At 47.8% G+C, this 23,573-nt stretch overlaps 3 protein-coding genes across 4 annotated transcripts; 2 read left to right on the forward strand and 1 right to left on the reverse strand.

Annotated features, from left to right (window-relative positions):
- The first annotated feature begins 934 nt into the window (after nt 1-934).
- On the forward strand, nt 935-10,516 carry Spink8 (serine peptidase inhibitor Kazal type 8 (putative)). The gene is made up of 6 exons (XM_042666033.1): nt 935-959; nt 4,553-4,616; nt 6,429-6,478; nt 7,760-7,881; nt 9,007-9,049; nt 10,349-10,516. Exons 2-6 carry the CDS (start codon nt 4,565-4,567, stop codon nt 10,358-10,360), a joined length of 279 nt encoding a protein of 92 aa, XP_042521967.1. The 5' UTR covers nt 935-959; nt 4,553-4,564; the 3' UTR covers nt 10,361-10,516.
- A 660-nt stretch (nt 10,517-11,176) lies between these two features.
- Nme6 (NME/NM23 nucleoside diphosphate kinase 6) lies at nt 11,177-17,570 on the forward strand. 2 transcript variants are annotated; one of them, XM_042666030.1, is made up of 6 exons: nt 11,177-11,274; nt 12,619-12,716; nt 13,842-13,944; nt 15,455-15,494; nt 16,266-16,426; nt 17,143-17,570. In XM_042666030.1, the coding sequence occupies exons 2-6, from the start codon at nt 12,627-12,629 to the stop codon at nt 17,292-17,294; spliced, it is 546 nt and encodes a 181-aa protein (XP_042521964.1). In that variant the 5' UTR covers nt 11,177-11,274; nt 12,619-12,626; the 3' UTR covers nt 17,295-17,570. The 2 variants fall into 2 exon arrangements, with proteins under 2 accessions (XP_042521964.1, XP_042521963.1); XM_042666029.1 differs by lacking the exon at nt 11,177-11,274 and having other exon boundaries at nt 12,582-12,716.
- Nucleotides 17,571-18,842: 1,272 nt separating this feature from the next.
- Nucleotides 18,843-22,698, reverse strand: LOC122095680 (cathelicidin antimicrobial peptide). Its single transcript, XM_042666032.1, has 4 exons — nt 22,439-22,698; nt 20,726-20,833; nt 20,521-20,592; nt 18,843-19,044 (listed from the first exon to the last, which is right to left on the reverse strand). Exons 1-4 carry the CDS (start codon nt 22,625-22,627, stop codon nt 18,898-18,900), a joined length of 516 nt encoding a protein of 171 aa, XP_042521966.1. The 5' UTR covers nt 22,628-22,698; the 3' UTR covers nt 18,843-18,897.
- Nucleotides 22,699-23,573: the final 875 nt, after the last annotated feature.

The raw sequence follows: 23,573 nt of genomic DNA on the forward strand, positions 1-23,573 counted from the left end.
GTATGCCAGGCACCCAGTGGTTTACTCCTGTCATCCTAGCTACTCAAGAAGCTGAGATCTGAGGACTGCAGTTCAAAGCCAGCCTGGGCAGGAAAGTCATTGAGACTCTCTTGTCTCCAATAAACTATTCAGAGAAAAAAAAAAAAATGGAAGTGGCACTGTGGCTCAAATGATAGAGTACTAGACTGGAGTACCAAGAGGCTCAGGGACAGTGCCCAGGCCATGAGTTCAAGCCTCAGGACCTGGCAGGGAGGGTGGGGGGAGCGGAGGGAAGCTGGTAGTGGAGCTGTGGCTTCAGTGGTAGAGAACCCACCTGAGTGGAAAAAGCTAAGCAAAAGTGGAAAAAGCTAAGAAAGAATAGCTTTGAGTTCAAGCCCCAGTACCAGTACAAAAATACGTAAACAAACAAATAATCAACAAATACAATCATAGGTTTAGGTTTGGTAAGAACAGCTAGATTCCATAATAATGATGAACAATCCATTTCACCATGAGGAAGTTGAGATAGGAACTTGTAGGATTTAGTATAGAATTGGGAGTTGGATAAAATAGGTTTGAGCTATATTTATACTTCTTTCTTTTTGTCAGTCATGGGGCTTGAACTCAGGGCCTGGCCACTGTCTCTCAGCTCTTCAGCTCAAGGCAAGCGCTCTACCACTTGAGTCACAGCGCCACTTCTGGTTTTCTGGTGGTTTATTGGAGATAAGAGTCTCATGGACTTTTCTGCCTGGGCTGGCTTTGAACCATGATCCTCTGATCTCAGCCTCTAGGATTACAGGCGTGAGTCACAGGCATCTGACTATATTTCCTAATTTTAAATTTCACTCGGTTTTCCTTCCAGGCACTATAAGGCCAGGAAGATAAATACCTTTAGCCTGGCTAGTTATTTCCTTTTCAAATTGCCAAATTGCCTTCCTGTCCAGCCAGTTTCTCAGAGAAACTACAAGAAGTTAAAGCAGGTAAGACAAACTTATTAATATGCAAGCTTTTGCATAGGAATTTTTTTAAAAAAAAATAGGTTGTATTATTTATAATTTGTTTTCACTGAGGAAAGAGCTTGGGTAGAAATGATCTAGATCTATCACGTATGTTGGAAAATGTGGAGGACGGAGGGAAATGTGCAAATTGAATCTGTGGACATGTGCTGTTGTTTCTGGAAGATCAGTCAAGCATTTCAAGCTGGTGAATTGTCTCTGGTTTTCATTTCAGTAATTTGATTGGTTAACTCCATCAGTGAATTTGATTGGTTACCAAGGTAACAAACTCAGACCCGGTAAGGAATGTGAGAGCAGATAGCTCTTGTGTTGTGTCTTCTCGTTTCAAACCATCTGTTGACTTGTAAGCGTCTGCCAGGTTCCTTGTGATTTCCGTCCACCTCAGTGGTAAATAGAAACGTGTGTGTGTGTGTGTGTATGAGTGTGTCCGGCACACATGCCGGTCCTGGGTTTCGAACTCAGGGTTTGAGTGCTGATCCTGAGTTTTCTTTGCTCAAGGTTTACACTCTACCACTTGAGTCACAGCTCCATTTCCAGCTTTCTCTCTCTCTCTTTTTTTTTTTTTGTGCTTAATTGGAGATGAATCTTACCAACTTTCTAGCCTGGGCTGGCTTTGAACCTTGATCCTCAGATCACAGCTTCCTGAATAGCTAGGGTTCCAGGCCTAGGTCACCACACCCAGGAGAAACTTTTTAACAGTTTGATTGAAAGTTCTGGGCCTGTATTCTTTCCCTTAAAGATATTCTTTAATTAGTTCCCCCCCCCCCCCGCCCCCCATCCCTGCCTCATTCAGTAGCTTCTAAAATTCTGTCTTTTCACTAACTTATTTTAGTGATACTGGGATTTGAACTCAGGATCTCATACTTGCTGGGCAGGCACTCTTCACTTAAGTCATGGTAAAATTCTGCTTTTTCAACATCAATCCTTCCTTTCTTCCCTCCTTCCTGCCTTCTTTTCTTCCTTCTTTCCTTCCCCCTCTTTTTTTCCTTCTTTATTCTTGTGTCTGTGTTGCCAATCCTGGGGCTTGAACTTGCCTGGGGCACTGTCCCTGCGCTTCTTTTGCTCAAGGCTCTTGCTCTACTACTTGAGCCACAGCGCCACTTGCAGCTCTTTTGGAGTGGTTCATTGGAAATAAGAGTCTCACAGTTTCCTTCCCAGGCTGGCTTTGAACCCTTAGCTTCTCTGCTGGTGCTCTACCATTTGAGCCACAGTTCTACTTGTGGCTTTTTACTAGTTATTTGGAGGTAACAGTCTCACATTTGTCTGCCCAGGCTAGCTTTAAACCACAATCTTTAAATCTTAGCCTCCTGAGTAGCTAGGATTACAGGCATGAGCCACCAGTGCCCAGTTTTCTTCCTTCCTTCCTTCCTTCCTTCCTTCCTTCCTTCCTTCCTTCCTTCCTTTCTTCTTTTCCTTCCTTCCTCCCTTCCTCTTCTTCCCTCTTTTTTTTTTTGCCAGTCCTGGGTCTTGAACGCAGGGCCTGGGCACTATCCCTGAGTTTCTTTTGCTCAAGGCTAGCACTCTTACCACTTGAACCACAGTACCACTTCTGGCTTTTTCTCTGCACATAGTACTGAGGAATGGAACCCAGGACTTTGTGCATTCTAGGCAAACCCTCTACCACTCTACCACTAAGCCACTGCTGAGGTAGAGTGGCACATCCCTTTATCTTAGAAGAAAGCAGATTGTGTATCTGAAAACTGTCTGAGCAAGATTTGGAACTATGTGATATTGAGCTTACTAATCTCTATGTACCCAAGGGCTGGGTGGTGGTTGATCTCCGTGGTTCTTCGTAGGTGTGCACCCGTGTTTGTGTGTGTGTGTGTGTGTGTGTTTGCTTGAACTTAGTGCCTAGGAACTGGGATCCTCAGATCTCAGCTTCCTGAGTAGCTAGGATGACAGGGGTAAGCCACCAGCGCCCAGATTCAACAGTTCTTTCATACGATCCAGTCATTCTCTGTGGTTGGGTAGAACCTTCCTCACTTAAGCAGAAAACAATTCTATCAGATGGGATTGTTCTACAGATTGACTCTTTCCTTCCTATAGAAAGGAACTTCAAAGCTGGGTGCCAGTGGCTTCCTCCTGTAATCCTAGCTATCAAGAGGTTGAGATCTGGGGCTGGGAAGGTGGCTTAGTGGTAGAGTGCTTCCCTAGCATGCACGAAGCCCTGAGTTCGATTCCTCAGTACCACAAAAACAGAGAAAGCCAGTAGTGCTGTGGGGTAGTAGAATGCTAGCCTTGAGCTCAGGGACAGTGCCCAAGCCCTGCGTTCATGAGTTCAAGCCCTAAGATTGTCCAAAAAAAGAGGTAGAGATCTGAGGATCATGGTTCAAAGCCAGCCTGGGCAGGAAAGTCTTTGGGATTCTTATCTCTAACTCAGCACCAAAAAGCTGGAAGTGGATCTGTGGCTCAAGTGGTAGAGTACCAACCTTAAGCGAAAAGCTCAGAGATGGACCCCAGGCCCTGATTTCAAGCCCCCAGGACTAGCAGAGAGGAGAAAGAACAAATGAGGGAGGGAGGGAGGGAAGGAAGGAAGGAAGGAAGGAAAGGGAAGGGGAGGGAAGGGAAGGAGGGAGGGAGAGAGGGATGGAGGGAGGGAGGGAGGGAGGGAAAGAGGGAGAACGGAAAAGAGGGGAGGGAGGGAGGGAGGGAGAGAGGGAGGGAGGGAAGCAGGGGAGGATCATTGTTGTCAAGTGCTAGTGGCTCACACCTGTAATCCTAGTTACTCAAGAGACTGAGATCTGAGAATCAGGGTTCAAAGCCAGCTCAGACAAGAAAGTCTACTGAAAGTCTTATGACTCTTGTCTTTTTGGGTGGGTTTTTTTGTTTGTTTGATCATTCATTTTTTTACCAAGAGTAGTTCATTCCTACACTGAATTTTTTTGGGGGGAAGGACTGGTCCTGAGGCTTTAAAACAAGAGTCTGGGGGGCTGAGAAGGTGGTTCAGTGGTAGAGTGCTTGCCTTGCATGCATGAGGCCCTGGGTTCGAATCCTCAGCACCACAGAAGCAGAAAAGGCTGGAAGTGGTGCTGTGGCTCAAGTGGTAGAGCGCTAGCCTTGAGCTGAACTGAAGGACATCGCTCAGGCCCAGAGTTCAGGCCCCAGGACTGGCAAAAAAAAAAAAAAAAAAGTTAAAACGGAGTCTGGGAGCTGTTCCCTCTTTGTGCTGAAGGCTGATACACTACCAATTGAGCCACAGCGCCACGTCTAGCTTTTTCTGAGTGGCTTATTGGAGATAAGAGTCTCACAGAGGGGCTAGGAAGGTGGCTCAGTTGTAGAGTGCTTGCCTTGCATGCATGAGGCCCTGGGTTTGATTCCCCAACACCACATTAAGTAGAAGCAGCCAGAAGTGGCGCTGTGGCTCAAGTGGTAGAGCGCTAGCTTTGAGCCAAAGAAGCTCAGGGACAGTGCCAAGACCCTGAGTTCAAGTTCCAGGACTGGCAAACAAACAAACAAAAAACGCAAAACCTTCTAAACAAGAGGAGCTGGGGTATCTAGAGTTTACTTACCTCTTCCCTGGGTGTGCTACTACCATCAGAAATTGCCTATTTCCACAGTTCATCAGCACCATGAAGGCAGTTGTGGTCCTAACCATCTCTGTGTGGACTGCCTTTGCAATTGGTAAGTTCCAGGTCTTTGCCCTATTTGTATTTTCTACAGTAGATTTTCAGATCCTGGGGAGGGGTGGCTGGAAATCGGAAGTGCAATGCCATTCAGCTCTGTGTACCTCTTCATCACTCGTGTTGCTAAGGAAACTACAATTCAGAGGAAAGAAAAGAGTTGATTACCTATCGTCATAGCCACTCAGGAGGCTGAGAGCTGAGGATCACGGATCAAAATCAGCCCAGAGAGGAAAGTCTGTGAAATTCTTACCTGCAATGAAACACTGAAACCAAACTGGAAGTGGAGCTATGGCTCAAGTGTTAAGAACACTAGCCTTGAGCACAAAAGCTCAGAGAAAGAGCCCAGGCCCTGAGTTCAAGTCCCAAGACTAGACAGACAGACAGACAGATATAGATATAGCAAGCTGGGGGTTAGATCCAGGTTTTCCAAACCCTGACTCAATGAACTTTTCAAAATACCACATTCTCATCTAAAACACTCGGACCTTGGAAATACTTATTTCTTGAATCTGTATGCAAGGCAAGTACTGAGCCACTTTCCCAGCCCTTGAATCTGTATGTTTACATATTTCAAATCCAAGCACCAGACTCTGTGAAAATGGACTCTGGCTGGGTGCTGGTGGCTCACACCTGTAATCCTAGCTACTCAGGAGGCTGAGATCTGAGGATCACGGTTCAAAGCCAGCCCGGGCAGGAGAGACCGTGAGACTCCTATCTCCAATAAACCACCAGAAAACCGGAAGTGGCGCTGTAGCTCAAGTGGTAGAGCGCTCGCCTTGAGCTGAAGAGCTGAGGGACAGCGCCCAGGCCCAGAGTTCAAGCCCCACGACCGACAAAAAAAAAAAAAAAAAATGGACTCTGCTATTATTCTGGTTAATCGTGTTGATGATTATAAGGAAATGCTTAAAGATCTACACACTATGGGCTGGGAATGTGGCTTAGTGGTAGAGTGCTTGCCTACCATGCATGAAGCCCTGAGTTCAATTCCTCAGTACTACATAAACAGAAAAAGGCCAGAAGTAGTGTTGTAGCTCAAGTGGTAGAGTGCTAGCCTTGAGCAAAAGAAGCTCACGGACAGTGCCCAGACCCTGAGTTCAAACCCCAGGACTGGCAAAAAAAAATACCCTCAGCATCTTTTAAGGCATCTCAATGTAACTCTTACATATAATTTATAACTTGTGTGCTTTCTGAAACAATTACAGATTATAGAAGTTATCATTTACAAGCCAGGCACCAGCGCCATGCCTATAATCCTAGCTACTCAGGAGGCTGAGATGTAAGGATCATGGTTCGAAGCCAGACTGGGCAGAAAAGTCCCCAGGAGACTCTTATCTCCAATAAACCACTCAAAAACCAGAAGTGGTGCTGTGGTTCAAGTGGTAGAACATCAGCCTTGAGCACAAAATGTCTCAGGAACAGAGGAAGAAGAAGTTGTCATTTACCCAGATCTCTTCTTCACTAGGAGATGAGAGGCAGAAGAGTTGCGATACTTTGCTCTTCTGGGGGAAAACACCATGCACCAAAGAGGAGGCCCAGCCTTTTTTTTTTGGGGGGGTGGGGGGTTGGTCATGGGGCTTGAACTCTGGGCCTGAGTGCTGTCCCTCAGCTCTTCAGCTCAAGGTGAGTGCTCTACCACTTGAGCCACAGCACTCCTTCTGGCTTTCTGGTGGTTCATTGAGCATACGAATCTCACAGACTTTCCTGTCTGGGCTGGCTTTGAACTGTGATCCTTAGATCTCAGCCTCCTGAGTAGCTAGGATGACAGGTGTGAGCCACTGGTGCCCACCTCTTCTCTCTTTTTGTCTTCCAGACTTCCCTCTTCCTGTGGCCCCCAAAGGAGAAAACTTCGAAGAGACAAAGGTGAGCTCTCCTTCCTTGGTTCCTTGGGACAGGAATAAGGGGCAGAGCCACCTTCCCTGAGCAGCCTCCATCTTTCTTCTGGGAGGTGGAGAAGGGTGGAGGAGAGAGAACTTATAGGAGAGGAGTCATCAGACAAAATGAGTTACCAAGCTGAGCACCAGGAGCTCTCGCCTGTCATCCTAGCTATTGAAGAGGCTAAGATCTGAGGATCATGTTTCAAAGCCAGCCCAGGCAGGAAAAAAAAAAAAAATCAGTGAGGGCTGGGAATGTGGCTTAATGGAAGAGTGCTTGCCTAGCATGCATGAAGCCCTGGGTTCCATTCCTCAGTACCACATACACAGAAAAAACTGGAAGTGGTGCTCAAGTGGTAGAGCGCTAGCCTTGAGCCAAAGCAGCTCAGGACAGTGCTCAGGCCCTGAGTTCAAGCCCCAGGACTAGCAAAAAAAAAAAAAATCAAGTGAGACACTCATCTCCCATTAACTAGCAAAAATTAAGAGTTATGGCTCAAGGGGTAGAATACCATCTTGATTTAAAAACAAAAAACAGCTTAGGCTGGGTGCCAGTGGCTCATGTCTGTCATCCTATCTACTCAGGAGGCTGAGATCTGAGGATCATGGTTCAAAGCCAGCCCAGCCAGTTCTTATTTCCATTGAACGACCAGAAAACCAGAAGTGGAGCTGTGGCTCAACGTAGTAGAGCTCTAGCCTTGAGCAAAACAGCTCAGGGACAGCATCCAGGCCTTGAGTTCAAGCCTGACAATGGACAAAAACAAAATAATAAAAATAAAATGGGCAAATAAAGTGGTCATGACTCAAATTCAGGGTGGTCTCATTTCTGCAGTGGAGACCCTGTCCATGGTGATATCTTCTTTTTCTTTTGTTGTTTTTTGCCAGTCCCGGGGCTTGAACTCTGGGCCTGGGCACTGTCCCTCAGATTCTTTCACTCCAGGCTAGCACTCTACCACTTCTAGCTTTTTCTGTGTATGTGGTGCTGAGGAATCGAACCCAGGGCTTCATGCGTGCTAAGCAAGCACTCGACCACTGAGCCACTTCCCCAGCCACCCAGAGCGTATTCCGTATTCTCACCCTGCTGTAATCATAGGATCTTGTAACACATGACATCACACATGAGATCGGTCACTCAGACTTGAGGATTCTGTAGCTTGTCCTCTGAATTCTTAGTCTGGGGCCTTTACTCAATCTCCTGCTGCTTCTACCAGTGCTAGTGGCCAAAGAAACCACAGGAAGGCCACTGAGGCCATGCTCTGTATCTCTTCTTCAGGCCCAGTGTTCCAACAACATTTATAAGTGCTGGATTCTCCCCTACTTTAAGCCAAGTGAACCCATATGCGGCAGTGACCATGTTACCTACAGCGGTGAATGCCATCTCTGCTCCAAAATTCTGTAAGTCCTGACTTGTCTTCTCCCATATACCAAGCCAAGAGGCTAAGAGTGACCAATGCTAAATAAAAATAAAATAAAATAGGGCTGGGAAGGTGGCTAAGTGGTAGAGTGCTTGCCTTGCATGCATGAGGCCCTGGGTTCAATTCCTCAGCACCACATAAGAAAAAGCTAGAAGTAGCACTGTAACCCAAATGATAGAGTGCTAGCCTTGAGCTGAAGAGCTCAGGGACAGCACCCAGGCCCAGAGATCAGGCCCCACAACAAAGAAAGAAAGAAAGAAAGAAAGAAAGAAAGAAAGAAGAGAGAGAGAGAGAGAGAGAGAGAGAGAGAAAGAAAGAAAGGAAGGAAGGAAGGAAGGAAGGAAGGAAGGAAGGAAGGAAGGAAGGGAGGGAGGAAGAGAGGGAGGAAAGGAGAGGAAAGGAAAGAGAAAAAGAAAGAGGAAGGAAGGAAGAAAGAAAGAGGAAGGAAGGAAGGAAGGAACGTAGGCCTGATGAAGAAGAGGAAGCTGATAAAAAAGAATCTCCCAGAGCTGGGAAGGTGGCTTAGTGGTAGAGCGCTTGCCTTGCATGCATGGGGCCCTGGGTTCGATTCCTCAGCACCACATAAGCAAAAAGAAAAAAGCCAGAAGTGGTAGAGTGCTAGCCTTGAGCTGAAGAGCTGAGGGACAGCGCCCAGGCCCAGAGTTCAGGCCCCAAGACCGGACCCCCCCAAAAAAAAAAAAAATCTCCCAGTTTAAGCAGGGCACCAGTGGCTCATGCCTGTAATCCTAGCTACTCAAAAGGCTCAGATCTGAAGATTGAGGTTCAAAGCCAGCCCAGGTAGGAAAGTCTGTGAGACTCTTATCTCCAATAAACCACCAGAAAATTAGAAGTGGCGCTGTGGCTCAAGTGGTAGAGCTGAAGAGGTGAGGGACAGCGCCCAGGCCCAGAGTTCAAGCTCCACGACTGACAAAAAAAAAAAAAAAGCAACAAAACCAGAATCTCCCAGTTAACGCTTTCACGGCTAATGAATTAGCAAGTTTCCTCCTCAAAGTCAGCCAAAGATCACAAATAAAATTCAGTCGTATTTCTTGATGGTATACCAAAAGAGCAAAAAATAATCATCTCAAAATACCATTTCTTTCAGATATGAAGGGTTTAACGTCACTAAACAACATGACGGATCATGTGTAAGTAAAGTTATTTCTATTTTAGTAGTAAGCCAGATATATTTTAAGACTCACTGTTGCTGGGCACCAATGGCTGACACCTGTCATCCTAGCTACTCAGGTGGCTGAGATCTAAAGATCATGGTAAAGCGAGCCCAAGCAGGAAAGTCTGTAGAAACTTTTATCTATAATTAAATACCAAAAAGCCAGAAGTAGAGCTGTGGTTCAAGTGGTAGAGCACTAACCTTGAGCAATAAAAGCTCAGAGGCAGCCCAGGCCAGGACTGGCACAAATCAATCAACAACAGCAACAAAAACCACCTCATTGTTGTCAAAGACTTGTAATGTTCTGTTATAAAAAAAATGTTCAACAGGGCTGGGAATGTGGCTTAGTGGGAGAGTGCTTGCCTAGTATGCATGCAGCCCTGGGTTCGATTCCTCAGTACCACATACACAGAATGGCTTGAGCCACTGTGGCTCAAGTGGTAGAGTGCTAGCCTTGAGCAAAAGAAGCTCAGGGACAGTACCCAGGCCCTGAGTTCAAGTTCCAGGGCAGGCAAAAATATTTTTTCAGCATACCTAAAAGACAGTAATGTTAATAAAGGTCCTGTGTCCATCATATAGATTTAACAAACTAGGAGGTGTTTTTTTTTTTTAATCAGGTTTTCTTCCTCTGTGCTTTGTTTCTATTTTATTTTATTTTTTGTGTTGGTGACTGGGGTTTAAACTCAGGGCGCCTGATCTCCCTTAGCTTTTATATTCAAGACTGGCCCTCTACCACTTGAGCCAGAGCTCTACTTCCAGCTATTTGTTAGCTAATTGGAGATTAAAAAAAAAAAATCTTTTGGCCTAGTTGACTTCAAATCTCAATCCTCCCATCTCAACTTCCTGAAGAACTAGGATTCCAGGTATGATTCACCAGTGTTAGACTCTTGCTCTCCTCTCCTCTCAACTTTTTTTTTTTAACCTCTCCAATGATATTAGAATATCTCTAGTCTGCCTTAATGCAGAGAATAGTTGTTTAGCATTCCTCTTGCTAGCTCATAGCTTTTCATTTAATCAAATTGGTTTCTCTTTATTTATTTTGTTTTATTTTTTGCCATTCCTGGGGCTTGAATTCAGGGCCTGGACACTGTCCCTGAGCTTCTTTTGCTCAAGGCTAGGACTCTACCACTTGAGCCACAGTGCTACTTTCAGCATTTTCTATTTATGTGGTACTGAGGAATTGAACCCAGGGCTTCGTGTATACTAGGCACGCACTCTACCACTAAGCCACATTCTCAGCCAAACTGAGTTCTCTAAACGGGTATTTCTCTTACAGAAAAACTCCTGAACTTACTACGTCTTCAGATGGCCAAATGAAGTACAATGGTTAACTCTTCAAGAATATCCTCTTTTGAAGAGAATTCTCACACTGGAGGAAACTAGTACTTATGATCAGATTCATTAATATGCTTTTTCAATAAAATGATTCTTAGTAGAAAACCTGGCTGGCAAATGGTGCCCTTGTTCATCTTTTTATAAGTATATTAGATTGTTATATTTTCATCTCCAAACTGTATGACTTGTGCCATAGGACCTCACCATTCTCACATAAAATTGTGAGCAAATGATCACTGAAATATAAAAGGGGGGGAGTTGAGGGTGTGGTTCGGGTGATTGAGTATCAGCCAATGAACAAACATGTCATATCAAGAGTTAGAATCCAGCCGGGCACTAGTGGCTCACGCCTGTCATCCTAGCGACTCAGGAGGCTGAGAGCTGAGGATCACGGTTCAAAGCCAGCCTGGGCAGGAAAATCCGTGAGACTCTTATATCCAATGAACCACCAGAAAACCGGAAGTGGCGCTGTAGCTCAAGTGGTAGAGCGCTCGCCTTGAGCTGAAGAGCTGAGGGACAGGCCCTGAGTTCAAGCCCCACGACCGACCAAAAACAAAAATTGAAATAAAAAAACTATACACGAAGAAAATACATAACTAAAACCACAAATAATATTAAAGTAGGGGCGCGCGGTTAACGCGCTCTAACGCACCTCCAGTCTCACTTGACTTCCGGTCTCGCTCCCCGCGCGGCCCACTACCACTTCCGACTTCCGGCCTCACACGGCTGCTAAGCAACCGCTCAAGAACCCGCCCCACGACTCCCGTAGTTGGGCTGCCCGGCCCAACGCCTGAAGGAGCGGAAGGACCTCACCGGGCTACCTAGCGCAGTGCCTGACGTTCCGGCGCCGCCGCAGGGAAGAGGCCGGTGAGGCCCCGGGAAGCTATGGTGGTTGTGGGGCTCGGGGATGGCGCCCCTGGGGGGAGGGCTAGAGGTGCGCGGGGTTGGGCGGAGGTGGAGCAGCTTGTGGGGAAAATGCCATGGGGGCCCGTGGCTGAGACCTGAGGATCCCGGTTCGAATCCAGCCTGGGCAAGAAGGTCTGGGAGACTCTTCCTCCCCATTTGAATCACAGGATGAATGAATGAATGAATGAATGAATGAATGAATGAATGAAATAATAAATAATAAAGTATAGAAGTGCAGCTATGGTTCCAGTAGTAGAGCACTAACTAGCCTTGAGTGAAAAAAAGAAAAAAACAGATCCAGGGACAAGGCCTGGGTCCTGGCTTCAAGCCGGCGTGTGCAAAGACACGCACACACACACACACACACACACACACACACACAGAGTCTAATTTGCTGATGGGATCACCAATTTCACACCTTGACATTTTGTAAACCTGATACTGGAAAAAAGAAAAGGCCCTGGATCCTCCAAGCAGGTCGATGACTCCCTAGCCTTCTGGGCTTGGAATAATTAGAACAAGTTCAGATACTAATGGGCGTCAGCTGTGGGTTGGGCACACCTTGCACATGGCACCAAGCCTAGAATGAGTGAAAACGATCTCTGCGTTCACGAAGCCGGGCTTTGAGTTCAAGTCCCTTAGAGGCAGCGTAGGAGCTAAGAGGGATTATTATTATTATTATTGGTGGTGGTGGTGGTCATGGGCTCAGGGCCTGGGTGCTGTCCCTGATTTCTTTTTTGCTCAAGGCTAGTGCTCTACCACTTTGAGCCGCGGCTCTACTTCCGGTTTTCTGGTGGTTCATTGGACATAAGGGTCTTGTGGCTTTTCCTGCCTGGACAGGCTTTGAACTGTGAGCCTCACATCTCAGCCTCCTGAGTGGCTAGGATGACAGATGTGAGCCACCAGGGTCCAGCTGAGAAATTATCTGAGTAGGAGGTAACTAGAGGCATACAAGAAAGAGAAGTGGTAGAAGTGCCACCCTTGAAGGAAAATGCAAAGGGATTAGTGCTTAGGCTATGAGTCCAAAGCCTAGTACACACACACACACACACACACACACACACACACACACGGAATCAGTCATTATACCCTGGTTAGGCTGAAAGTCCCCGCTCCTACTCCTCTGAGTGCTAATAAGCAAGTAAATAAGTAAACAATGCATGTCACTGTGAAGTGTAAGTATCAGGTGTTTGGTTAGTGTCAGGAGGGAGGGTGCTGGCTGGGTTGCAGAGTCTCCTGGGCTTCCAGAGGAGGGAGGGGTGAATCCATCATTGGTGGATCCCTAATGCAGCTCTCTAATGGCAGGAAGTGACATGAGCACCGTCTTGCGAAGCCCCCGGGCTCTCCAGCTCACGCTGGCCTTGCTCAAACCTGATGTAGTTGCTCATCCACTGATTCTGGAGGTAAGAACTTGAGTCCCAGCCAGGCACTACTGACTCACGCCTGTCACCCTCGCTATTCAGGAGGCTGAGATCTGAGGATCTGCCTGGGCAGGAACGTCCTTGAGACTCTTATCTCCAATCACCAGAGAACCAGAAGTGGCGCTGTGGTTCCAAGTGGTCAAGTGCTCGCCTTGAATGAAAAAGCTCAGGGACAGTGCCCAGGCCCACAGTTCAAGCCCCATGATCAATACACACACACACACACACACACACACACACACACACACACACAAATATGGGGAACTGGTGACTCATGCCTATAGCCCTAGCTAGTCAAAAGACTAAGAACATCATAGTTCAAAGCCAACCTCCAATGGATGAGCAAAAGGCTGGAAGTACAACTGTGGTTCAAGTGGTAGAGTGCTAGCCTTGAGCGGAAAAAGTTAGGGGATATCACCCAGGCCTTGAGTTCAAGCCCCAGTACTGGGACAAAAAGGAGCAGGCAGCGAGTTGGAGAATGGAGGAGCAAAAACAGCACTTCCTGTCCTCCATTTGCCCAAAGCCCAGCACAAAAAAAGAGTTAAGGGTCCTAATATTATCCCCTTGAAGGGCATACCCCCATGAACACCAAATTCCTTCAACTAGGCCCTAGCTCCTAAAGTTTCCACTGCCTCCCAAGAATGCCTGTATCTGAGGACCTAGCATTGAATGCTTGAGTTTGGGAGAACATTGAAGACCCAGATCATAATATTTATTAATGGGATGACCTACCAATTTCTGAACTTCATGGGGATCCTCATGGCTTCTTTGTGTCAGCACAGGTGTTTTGTTATAAATTCTAAATTAGTAGATTTGGGTTTTTTTTTATTGTTGTTGTTGGTCATGGGACTTGAACTCAGGGCCTGGGCACTGCCCCTATGCTTTTTTGCTCAAGGCTAGCACTCTATCACTTTGAGTCACAGCGCCACTTCCAGCTTTTTCTGAGTAGTTAATTGGAGATGATTCTCATGGACTTTTCTGCCTGGGCTGGCTTGAAACTGTGATCCTCAGATTTCAGCCTCCTGAGTAGCTAGGATGACAGACCTGAGCCACCAGTGCCCCAGCTTAATCTGAATTGATTTTTATTTTTGGGTGGTATTTGTCCAGGCTATTCATCAGCAGATTCTGAACAACAAGTTCCTGATTGTACGAATGAAAGAACTATTATGGAAAAGGGAAGATTGCCAGAGGTTTTACCAAGAACATGAAGGTAAGACCAATAGTCTACTGAATGGAAAGCTTCATAATCCTAAAAAGCTTGTAAGAGAATATTTCCCACCTGGTACCAGTGGCTCACTCCTATAATCCTAGCTACTCAGGAGGCGGAGATCTGAGGATCTCGGTTCAAAGCCAGCATGGGCAGGAAAGTCTATGAGACTCTTTTTTTTTTTTTGGGTCCGGTCGTGGGGCCTGAACTCTGGGCCTGGGCACTGTCCCTCAGCTCTTCAGCTCCAGGCTAGTGCTCTACCACTTGAGCCATAGCGCCACTTCCGGCTTTTTTCTTTTTTCTTATGTGGTGCTGAGGAATTGAACCCAGGGCCTCAGGCATGCAAGGCAAGCGCTCTACCACTGAGCCACCTTCCCAGCCCCTATGAGACTCTTATCTCCAATAAACCACTGTCAAACCAGAAGTGGCCCTGTGGCTCAAGTGGTAGAGCACTAGCCTTAAGCTGAAGAGGTGAGGACAGTGCCCAAGCCCAGAGTTCAAGACCCACAAGCAACAGAAATAAAAGTAGGTATTGTTACATCCTCAGTACACAGATTTAGAAACCGAATTAAAAAGTTTAGGATTTATCCAAAACTACATGGGTTGTAAGTAACAGAGACTGGATTCAGACTGAGAAATGTGAGGCTTCAAAGTCCTTGGGTTTTTTGTTTGTTTGTTTGTTTTTCTCTAAAGCACTATTTGCTTTTTTTCTTTTTTGGGGGGGGGTCCGTGGTGGGGTTTGAACGCTGGGCCTGGGCGCTGTCCCTCAACTCTTCAGATCAAGGTGAGCACTTTACCACTTGAGCCATAACACCACTTCTAGTTTTCTGGTGGTTTATTGGAGATGAATCTCTGGGCCTTTCCTGCCCGGGCTGGCTTTGAACCACTATTCTGAGATCTCAGCCTCCTGAGTAGTTAAGATTACAGGTGTGAGCCACCAGTGCCCAGCTTACTATTTTTTTAGAGATAAGGAGACATTTTAGGAATTAAAGAGATAGAAGTATAAAAAGTTTTCTCCTGGGCAGCAGTATCTTTTTTTTTTTTTTTAATTGTGAAAATACCTTAAAAGGGTTACAATTACATGGGCAAGGTAATGAGTACATTTCTTTTTCTTTTTTTTAATTTTTTTTTTTTCCGGTTGTGGGGCCTGAACTCTGGGCCTGGGCGCTGTTCCTCAGCTCTTCAGCTCAAGGCTAGCGCTCTACCACTTGAGCCACAGCGCCACTTCCGGCTTTTTTCTTTTTGCTTATGTGGTGCTGAGGAATCGAACCCAGGGCCTCATGCATGCAAGGCAAGTGCTCTACCACTGAGCCACCTTCCCAGCCCAATGAGTACATTTCTTATCAAGCATTGTTGCCTCCTCCTCCTTTGTTTCCCCTTCCCATCTTCCCTCCATCCTCCTCTCCCTCCCTCTCCCCTCCCCCCCCCCCCCCCCCCCCCCCGCTTCCCCCTTCCCTATCCCCCCCACTCCTACCCCCAGCAGTATCTTGATAAATATATTCTCTCTTTGCAGGGCGGTTTTTCTATCAGCGGCTGGTAGAGTTCATGGCCAGGTACTGGTAATTTTGGTCCCAACATCTTTATCCATTTCAAAGTGGATGATCACCTTGGCTCCATAAGTTAATTAATTTAAATAAAAAATCTCTTTCCAGTCCTGGAGCTTGAATCTCGGGTCTAGGCTCTGGCCCTCAGCTTCTTTTGCTCAAGGCTAGTGATCTACCACTGGAGCCACAGCCTCACGTCCTGCTTTTTCAGAGTAGTGAGAGATAAGAGTCTCATACTTTCCTGCCCTGGCTGGCTTCAAACCATGATCCTCAGATCTCAACCTCCTGAGTAGCTCGGATGACAGGCGTGAACCACCAGCACCTGGCTTGGAATTGTTTTGTTTTGTTTTGCCGGTCCTGGGCTTGAACTTGGGGCCTGGTCTCTGTCACTGAGCTTCTTTTGCTTAAAGTTAGCAATTCCATCCATCACTTTTGTTGTTGTTGTTTGCCAGTCCTGGGGCTTGAACTCAGGGCCTGGGCGCTGTCCCTGAGCTGCTTTTGCTCAAGGCTAGCGCTCTACCACTTGAGCCACAGCGCCACTTCTGGCTTTTTCTGTGTATGTGGTACTAAGGAATCGAACTCAGGGCCTCATGCATGCTCAGCAAGCACTCTACCACCGAGCCACCCTCCCAGACCCTCCCATCTATCACTTTTGTTTTGAAGCCGTACTGTATCCTCCAGAAAGGAAACAAAAAACAAATCTCTCTTAGATGCCTAGGGCCCACAGCTTGGTACCCACGACTGGGTGGCCACATTCCTCATGTGTAGTTTTATTCACAGTGGGCCAATCCGAGCCTACATCCTCGCCCACAAAGATGCCATCCAGCTCTGGAGAACACTGATGGGACCCACCAGAGTGTTTCGAGCACGCTATACAGCCCCAGATTCTATCCGTGGGAGTTTTGGCCTCACCGATACCCGCAACACCACCCACGGCTCAGGTGAGTCTACCTCAATTTGACCACAGCCAAGGATAAGGATGGATGTCTTAAGGTGGATGGGTGGGCTCTATAGCAAGATTGACAGCTAGAGTCCTCCAATGAGCTTTCTTCCTATGTATGATAATGGTACTTGGTAGCCATCTCAACTGATAGGGCCCAGAGGTCCCTTCTTTTCCTTCTCCTTTCCTTTCTTCTTTTTCCTTCTCTTCTCGTATTCCCTTTCTTCTTCTTGTACTTTCTAAGCACTTTCTCAAACCACCACACCCCCCCTAGCACTTTTTGCTTTAGGTTATTTTTCAGATAAGTTCTCACATTTCTACCCAGGACCAACTTTAAATCTTTTTTTTTTTTTTTTTTTGTCAGTCATGGGGCTTGAACTCTGGGCCTGGGCTTTAGCCCTGAGCTCTTCAGCTCAAGGTGAGCGCTCTACCGCTTGAGCCACAGCGCCACTTCCGGTTTTCTGGTGGTTCATTGGAGATCAGAGTCTCAAGGACTTTCCTGCCTGGGGCTGGCTTTGAACTGTGATCCTCAGATCTCAGCCTCCTGAGTAGCTAGGATGACACCAGCACCCGGGTTTATTTTTAATTTGTCTCTGTATGTATGTATCTATCTATCTGAGACCGTCTCTAGCCATATTGGCCAGGCTAGCCTCAAACACAGGATCTTTCTACCTCAGCCTCCCAATCTCTTTCTCTGTCTTACCTCCCCATACCCAGACTCTGCAGTTTCAGCCAGCAGAGAGATCGCGGCCTTCTTCCCAGAGTTCAGCGAAGCACGTTGGTATGAGGAGGAGGAGCCGCGGCTGCGCTCTAGTGCAGAGGGAGGTAGGCCCTGTACCACTGATGCAGGATTCCTAGGACCAGCCTGAGACTTGTCGCGCTCTAAAAAGCCTTTTCACACAGCCCTCCGAGTCCAAACCATTCTTCCAAGACTAGAAAAGCCAAGATCATGGCGCCATCCATGCTGGGCGCTACTAATCTACCAGAGGGTCTAGCTCATCACTGCCTACTCTTTAGCCTCTCGCGGTCTACCTCTTCTCTAGAATGTTCCTGGGGAGTGAAGAAGGATGGTGATTCTTCCTTTTGCTGAGAACTATCCCTCCTTTCTCAAAAAGGAGCTTGCTTCATGGTCTTGCCTAGACAAGGCTGTATTTCTTTTTTTTTTTTTTTTTTTATTTTTGCTTATGTGGTGCTGAGGAATCGAACCCAAGGCCTCTGGCATGCAAGACAAGCGCTCTACCACTGAGCCAACTTCCCAGCCCGACAAGGCTGTATTTCTATGAGTTGTATTTTGGCCTGTTTTCCTAATAAACTCAAGTGTCCTAATGAATCCTCCAAGTTTAAAGTATTTTTTCTTTTTTTGTCAGTCCTGGAGTTTGAACTCAGGGCCTGGCACCGTCCCTGAGCTTCTTTTGCTCAAGGCTAGCGCTCTACCACTTGAGCCACAGCGCCACTTCCAGTTTTTGAATAGTTAATTGGACAAGAGTCTCTGCAGGACTTTTCTGCCCAGGCTGGCTTCAAATCGCAATCCCCAGATCCCACCAGTGCCTGGCTTTGGTTCATATTTCTTAAAATCAGGAAGATTTAAGAGCATAGTAGCAATATCTGTTTGTTTGGCTCCCTGTGAAGATTTTCTGGTGGTTCAACTCATGGCAGAAAACAGAAAGGTCGGGGGAGGGTTGGGAAGGTGGCTCAGTGGTAGAGCGCTTGCTAGCATGCTGAAGCCCTGGATTCAGTTCCTCAGCACCACATACACAGAAAAAGCCTGAAGTGTTGCTGTGGCTCAAGTGCTAAAACTGTAGCCTTGAACTGAAGAGCTCAGGGAGAGCGGCCAGGCCCCAGAGTTCAAGCCCCACAACCAACCAAAAAAAAAATATATATATATATAGCTATGCATACTTCTATAATCCTAGCTACTTAGGCTGAGATCTACAGATCGTGGTTCAAAGCCAGATCCAGCAGGCAAGTGTGTGAGACTCATCTCCAATTAATCACCAAAGAAACTGGAAGTGGAACTGTTGATCAAGTGGTAGAGAGCTTGCTTTTAGCAACAAAGCTCGGGGACAGCACCCCAGGCCCTGAGGTCAAGCCCCATGACTGACAAAAAAGTAAAGATTCCATCGCCGTGAGAAAGAAGGGAGGCAAAGATGAACGAGACAGTCGGGCACCTGTGGCTCACGCTTGTCATCCTAGCTACTCAGGAGGCTGAGATCTGAGGATCATGGTTCCAAGTCAGCCCGGGCAGAAAAGTCCGTGAGACTCTGCTCTCCAGTAAACCACTAGAAACCCAGATGTGGTGCTGTGGCTCAAGTGGTAGAGTGCTCACCTTGAGCTGAAGAGCGCAGGGACAACACCCAGGCCTACCAGAGTTCAAGCCCCACAACCAACAACAAAAAAAAAGATAAGCGAGACAGAGATCTGGAGCCATTACTTTCACAATATTTATTTTTCAGAGTCGAGGCTGCGTATACCCTAAGGCTCTGGAGGCTCTCCCTTGGGTGCGAACTTGTGAAAAAAATCCTTGATTTTCTGGCCAAGTTTCTCAAGCTTTTTACCAATCTTCTTCCCACCTTCTCGGAGAAATTTACCCAGCTGGGAGATTTTGTGGACAGGTTGAGGCTGTATACCAGGAAGAAATAGGCACTTGGTAGGGCTAGATTCAGGATCAATTCAAGATCTCTCCCCAGCTAAACCTCTTCTTCTAGTTACACTAGGAGGTGTGACACCCCAGGTCAACCCCTGGCTGGGGTGCATGGTTAAAGCTATATTCTCAATTTAAAAATGCTAAAACTGAGGCCTATAATGGGCAAGGAGTTCCCTAGCTTCCTGAGAACTCACTGATTTTTTTTTTTTTTTTGCCAGTCCTGGGGCTTGAACTCAGGGCCTGGGCACTGTCCCTGAGCTTGTTTCGCTCAAGGCCAGATGCCCTACCGCTTGAATCATGGCGCCCCTCGTGGCTTTTTCTGTGTATGTGGTACTGAGGAATCGAACCCAGGACTTCATCCATGCTAAGCAAACACTGTACAACTAAACTACATTCCCAGCCTCTTGGCTACTCTTAAGTCAGTGCTGTCCCGAACGCTGTGGCTCAAGTGGTAGAGTGCTCACCTTGAGCTGAAGAGCTCAGGGAGAACACCCAGGCCCAGAGTTCAAGCCCCACGACTGACCAAAAAAAGCATTTAATGCTGGGTGCGGGTGGCTCACACCTGTCATCCTAGCTACTCAGGAGGTTGAGATCTGACAATCTCAGTTCAAAGCCAGCCTGAGCAGGAAAGTCTGTGAGACTCTCATCTCCATTAAACCACTCAGAGAACCAGAAGTGGTGCTGTGGCTCAAGTGGTAGAGCACTCACCTTGAGCTGAAGAGCTGAGGGACAGCACCCAGGCCCAGAGTTTAAGCCCCACGACCAACAAAAAAAAGTCAGTGCTCTCAGCCTTCAGCAGAAGTCAGAATCTCCAAAAAGGTTTATTAAAATACACACTGTATGCCATGCACCAGGAGCTCATGCCTATAATCCCAGCTACTCAGGAGGCTGAGATTTGAGGAACATGGTTCGAAGCCAGCCCAGGCAGGAAAATCTGTGAAACTTTACCTCCAATGGACCACCAGAAAACTGGAAGTGGTGCTGTAGCTCAAAGTGGTAGAGTGCTAGCCTTGATCACAATAAATAAATAAATAAATAAATATATATATATATATTTACATATATATATATATATAAATACCCTCAGGACCAGCCAAAACAAACAACAACAACAACAAAAAGCAAACCTTGCTAGGTCCCAGTGTTAATCAGTAAGTCTGTGGACTCAAGAGAGTCTATGTATCTTACAAGTTCCAAGTTAAGGCCAAACTTGGAGAGCCACCGCTTTTATTAGACTCAGCACTGCAGATAGAGTTCAGACTGAGGGAGGGGGAGCTCAGGTGTGGGGAAGGCTCCCCTCTTCCCTCCCCTCTTCCCCCCACTTCCCCTCCCTTCTCCCCTCTTCTCCCCTCTCCTCTCCCCTCTCTCTTTCTCAGTCTTGGGTTGGGAAGGACCTGATTGGTCCATAAGATGATCTATGCCCCACCCCCTGCGTCTGGACCCCTGCTCACCATCAAATTACAGTCGAGGTCAGAGTCACTGCCCTGGTCCATAGTGACAGTCCCCACACACCGCCTCACCAGCTGGAAAGGGAACTTTCATGGTCAGTGGAATTCCCTTGATATAACTCTTCCCCCCCCCCCCCCACATACCACACCCCAGTAGATGGAAATGTCCCCCCTTCCACTCCCTCCCCAAAGCCCTCTCCAGCCTTACCCCATTCTCCTTGAAGTCACACTGCTCCAGGGCCTGCCTTGATCCCTTGGGACACACTGTCTCCTTCATGGTAAAGCTCACAGGCTTTGGGCTGTCTGGGTCTTCCTCCTGATCAAGGGGAATGAATGGGGAGCCCCAGTTCAGGTCCCTTCTAACTTTTCTGTGATCAGTTTCTCTGATCTCAACAAGAAAACAGCCTTTTGGCCTGGCGGCTCGCCCCTGTCATCCTAGCTACTCAGGAGGCTGAGATTTGAGGACCAGCAGTTTGAAGCCAGGCAGGGCAGCAAAGTCTATGAGATTCTTTTTGGTGGTGGTAGTGGTGGTCGTGGGGCTTGAACTCTGGGCCTGGACGCTGTCCCTCAGCTCTTCAGCTCACGGCGAGCGCTCTACCACTTGAGCCACAGCGCCACTTCCGGTTTTCTGGTGGTTCATTGGAGATAGGAGTCATGGATTTTCCTGCCTGGACTGGCTTTGAACTACGATCTTCAGATCTCAGCCTCCTGAGTAGCTAGGATGACAGGCGCTGTGGATCAAGTGGTAGACCGCTAACCTTGAGCAAGAAGAGGCTTCAGGACAGCACCTAGGTTCTGAGTTCAAGCCCAGAATTGGCGCGCGCGCGTGCGGACGCACGCACACACACACACACACACACACACACACACACACACACAGCCTTTCGACATCTATGTGCCAGGTATTGGGCCTAGTGCTGGGGCACAGAGAGGAGGAAAAAGAACCCCCTCTCCGCCCTCTAATGAGGATCACCTCCCCCTCTGGAAAAGGGGGACAGAGAGATTAGGGGCTTCCTGGGGGAAAAGACAAGACACACCAATGAAACTTCAAGGCCGGGAAGAGCCCTTCCCTTATAAAGGCATACTGGGGTATAGGGTCAGAGCAAAGTAAGTCTTGTGCCCACAGCACTGATCCCCAAACTTGTTCCTGGAGGTCCCACCATCCTTACACCCTGTGTGTGCACTCTGCCACTTTGTGTGTATGTGTGTGTGTGTGTAGAGTCTAAGGCTGAAAGCTGTCAAGGAGGGGACCCAGCTCCTAGGAAGACTGTCTGGAAGACACCCTCCAAAAAAGGAGGAGGAGGAGGTAAGAGAAAAGAAGGAGGGGGAAGAAGAAAAAGAAGAGGAGGAGGAGGAGGAAAGCAGCAGCAGCTGGGTGCTGGTAACACACCTGTCATCCTAGCTACTCAGGAGGCTGAGATCTGAGGATCGTGGTTCAAAGCCAGCCCAGGCAGAAAAGTGCATGAGACTCTTTTTTTTTTTTTTTTTGCTGGTCGTGGGGCCTGAACTCTGGGCCTGGGCGCTGTCCCTCAGTTCTTCAGCTCAAGGCTAGTGCTCTACCACTTGAGCCACAGCGCCACTTCTAGCTTTTTCTGCTTCTGTGGTGCTGAGGAATTGAACCCAGGGCCTCATGCATGCAAGGCAAACGCTCTACCACTGAGCCACCTTCCCAGCTCTCCATGAGACTCTTATCTCCAATAAACCACCAGAAAACCGGAAGTGGTGCTGTGGCTCAAGTGGTAGAGCACTCTCCTTGAGCAAAAGCAAAAGCAGCTCAGAGACAGTGCCCAGGCCCTGAGTTCAAGCCCCAGGACTGGCAAAAGGAAGAAAGAAGGAAGACAAAGGAAGAAAGGAAGGAAAGACGATCTGGGCAGGCGCACACTGTGGCCAGGTATGGCTAAGGTTGGCATGAGCCGCTCACCCCTTGGGGCTGGGAGTCCAGGGCCAGAAGGCGGTAGGCATTGGTATCCAGTGACCTCTGGTTGAAGCTGTCCACAGCCCGGAGCACAGCTTCCTGGTAGCTGAGGCTCTGAGCAAAGGCTGGAGGCATAAGCAAGATCAGCACCAATGCCCACTGCCCCAGGAAGAGGCCTTCCCTCTGAGCATGCATGGTCCTCACGAATGCCTCCCCCCAGGGCCTACAGCAGCCTCCTTTATGCCCAGCCTGAGCCGGATGCAAAAGCTCACTCAGTGGACTTCCTAGGCCATCTCCAGCCTTGGCCACCAGCCAGCTGAGGTTTACCTCAGCCCCTGGGGTTGCCTCATGAGAGACTTGAAGAAATGATTGCTCCAGCTTCCTGGGATGGCTGGCCTCGACTCCTCCAGAGGTGGTGGAAGCAGGGATTGCTCAAGAGGATCCCCCCAAGACAGAAAGACACACAAGGCCTCCTCCATCTTGTATCCTTCTACCCCTTGGGGATCTGGGTGTGGATCTAGTATGCACTGCAAAATCTCTGGTTCCAGATACTTCCAGACCTTCAGTGGACAGTCAGTTAACATGTAATGGGGTAGCTGGGAAGGTGGCTTAGTGGTAGAGTGCTTGCCTAGCATGCACGAAGCCCTGGGTTCGATTCCTTAGTACCACATACACAGAAAGAGCCGGAAGTGGCTCCAGTGGTAGAGTGCTAGCCTTCCTTGGGCAAAAGAAGCTCAGGAAGGCCAGGCACCTGTGGCTCACGCCTGTCATCCTAGCTACTCAGGAGGCTAAGATCTGAGGATGGTGGTTCAGAGCCAGCCCAGGCAGAAAAGTCTATGAGACTCTTATCTCCAATAAGCCACCAAAAAAACTGGCACTGTGGCTCAAGTGGTAGAGCATTCTTCTTGAGCTGAAGAGCTCGGGGACAGCACCTAGGCCCAGAGTTCAAGCTCCATGACCAAACAGAAAAACAAAAAACTAAGGGACAGCACCAGGGCCCTGAGTTCAAACCCCAGGACTGGCACACGAACATACACAAAAATGTCCCCAGCAGGAAAGTCCATGAGATTCTTTTTTTTGTGGTTATTTGTTTTTGCCAGTCCTGGAGCTTGAACTCAGGCCCTGGGCTCTGTCCCTGAGT

This window comes from Dipodomys spectabilis, unplaced genomic scaffold, assembly GCF_019054845.1.
Source record: "Dipodomys spectabilis isolate Male_0828 unplaced genomic scaffold, ASM1905484v1 ptg000360l, whole genome shotgun sequence".
In the NCBI taxonomy this organism is placed as follows: Eukaryota; Metazoa; Chordata; class Mammalia; order Rodentia; family Heteromyidae; genus Dipodomys; species Dipodomys spectabilis.

Excerpts from the sequence above, each read along its gene's own strand:
- Spink8 (XM_042666033.1), top strand. The coding sequence starts at position 4,565 with ATGAAGGCAGTTGTGGTCCTAACCATCTCTGTGTGGACTGCCTTTGCA. Across the intron at positions 6,479-7,759 it reads AAAACTTCGAAGAGACAAAG|GCCCAGTGTTCCAACAACAT; the intron begins GTGAGCTCTCCT and ends TCTCTTCTTCAG. Across the intron at positions 7,882-9,006 it reads CATCTCTGCTCCAAAATTCT|ATATGAAGGGTTTAACGTCA; the intron begins GTAAGTCCTGAC and ends CATTTCTTTCAG.
- Nme6 (XM_042666029.1), top strand. The coding sequence starts at position 12,612 with ATGGCAGGAAGTGACATGAGCACCGTCTTGCGAAGCCCCCGGGCTCTC. Across the intron at positions 15,495-16,265 it reads CTGGTAGAGTTCATGGCCAG|TGGGCCAATCCGAGCCTACA; the intron begins GTACTGGTAATT and ends TTTTATTCACAG. Across the intron at positions 16,427-17,142 it reads CAACACCACCCACGGCTCAG|ACTCTGCAGTTTCAGCCAGC; the intron begins GTGAGTCTACCT and ends CCCCATACCCAG.
- LOC122095680 (XM_042666032.1), bottom strand. The coding sequence starts at position 22,627 with ATGCATGCTCAGAGGGAAGGCCTCTTCCTGGGGCAGTGGGCATTGGTG. Across the intron at positions 20,593-20,725 it reads GTGACTTCAAGGAGAATGGG|CTGGTGAGGCGGTGTGTGGG; the intron begins GTAAGGCTGGAG and ends TTCCCTTTCCAG. Across the intron at positions 19,045-20,520 it reads ACCTCGACTGTAATTTGATG|CCTCAACCTGTCCACAAAAT; the intron begins GTGAGCAGGGGT and ends CCTGGTATACAG.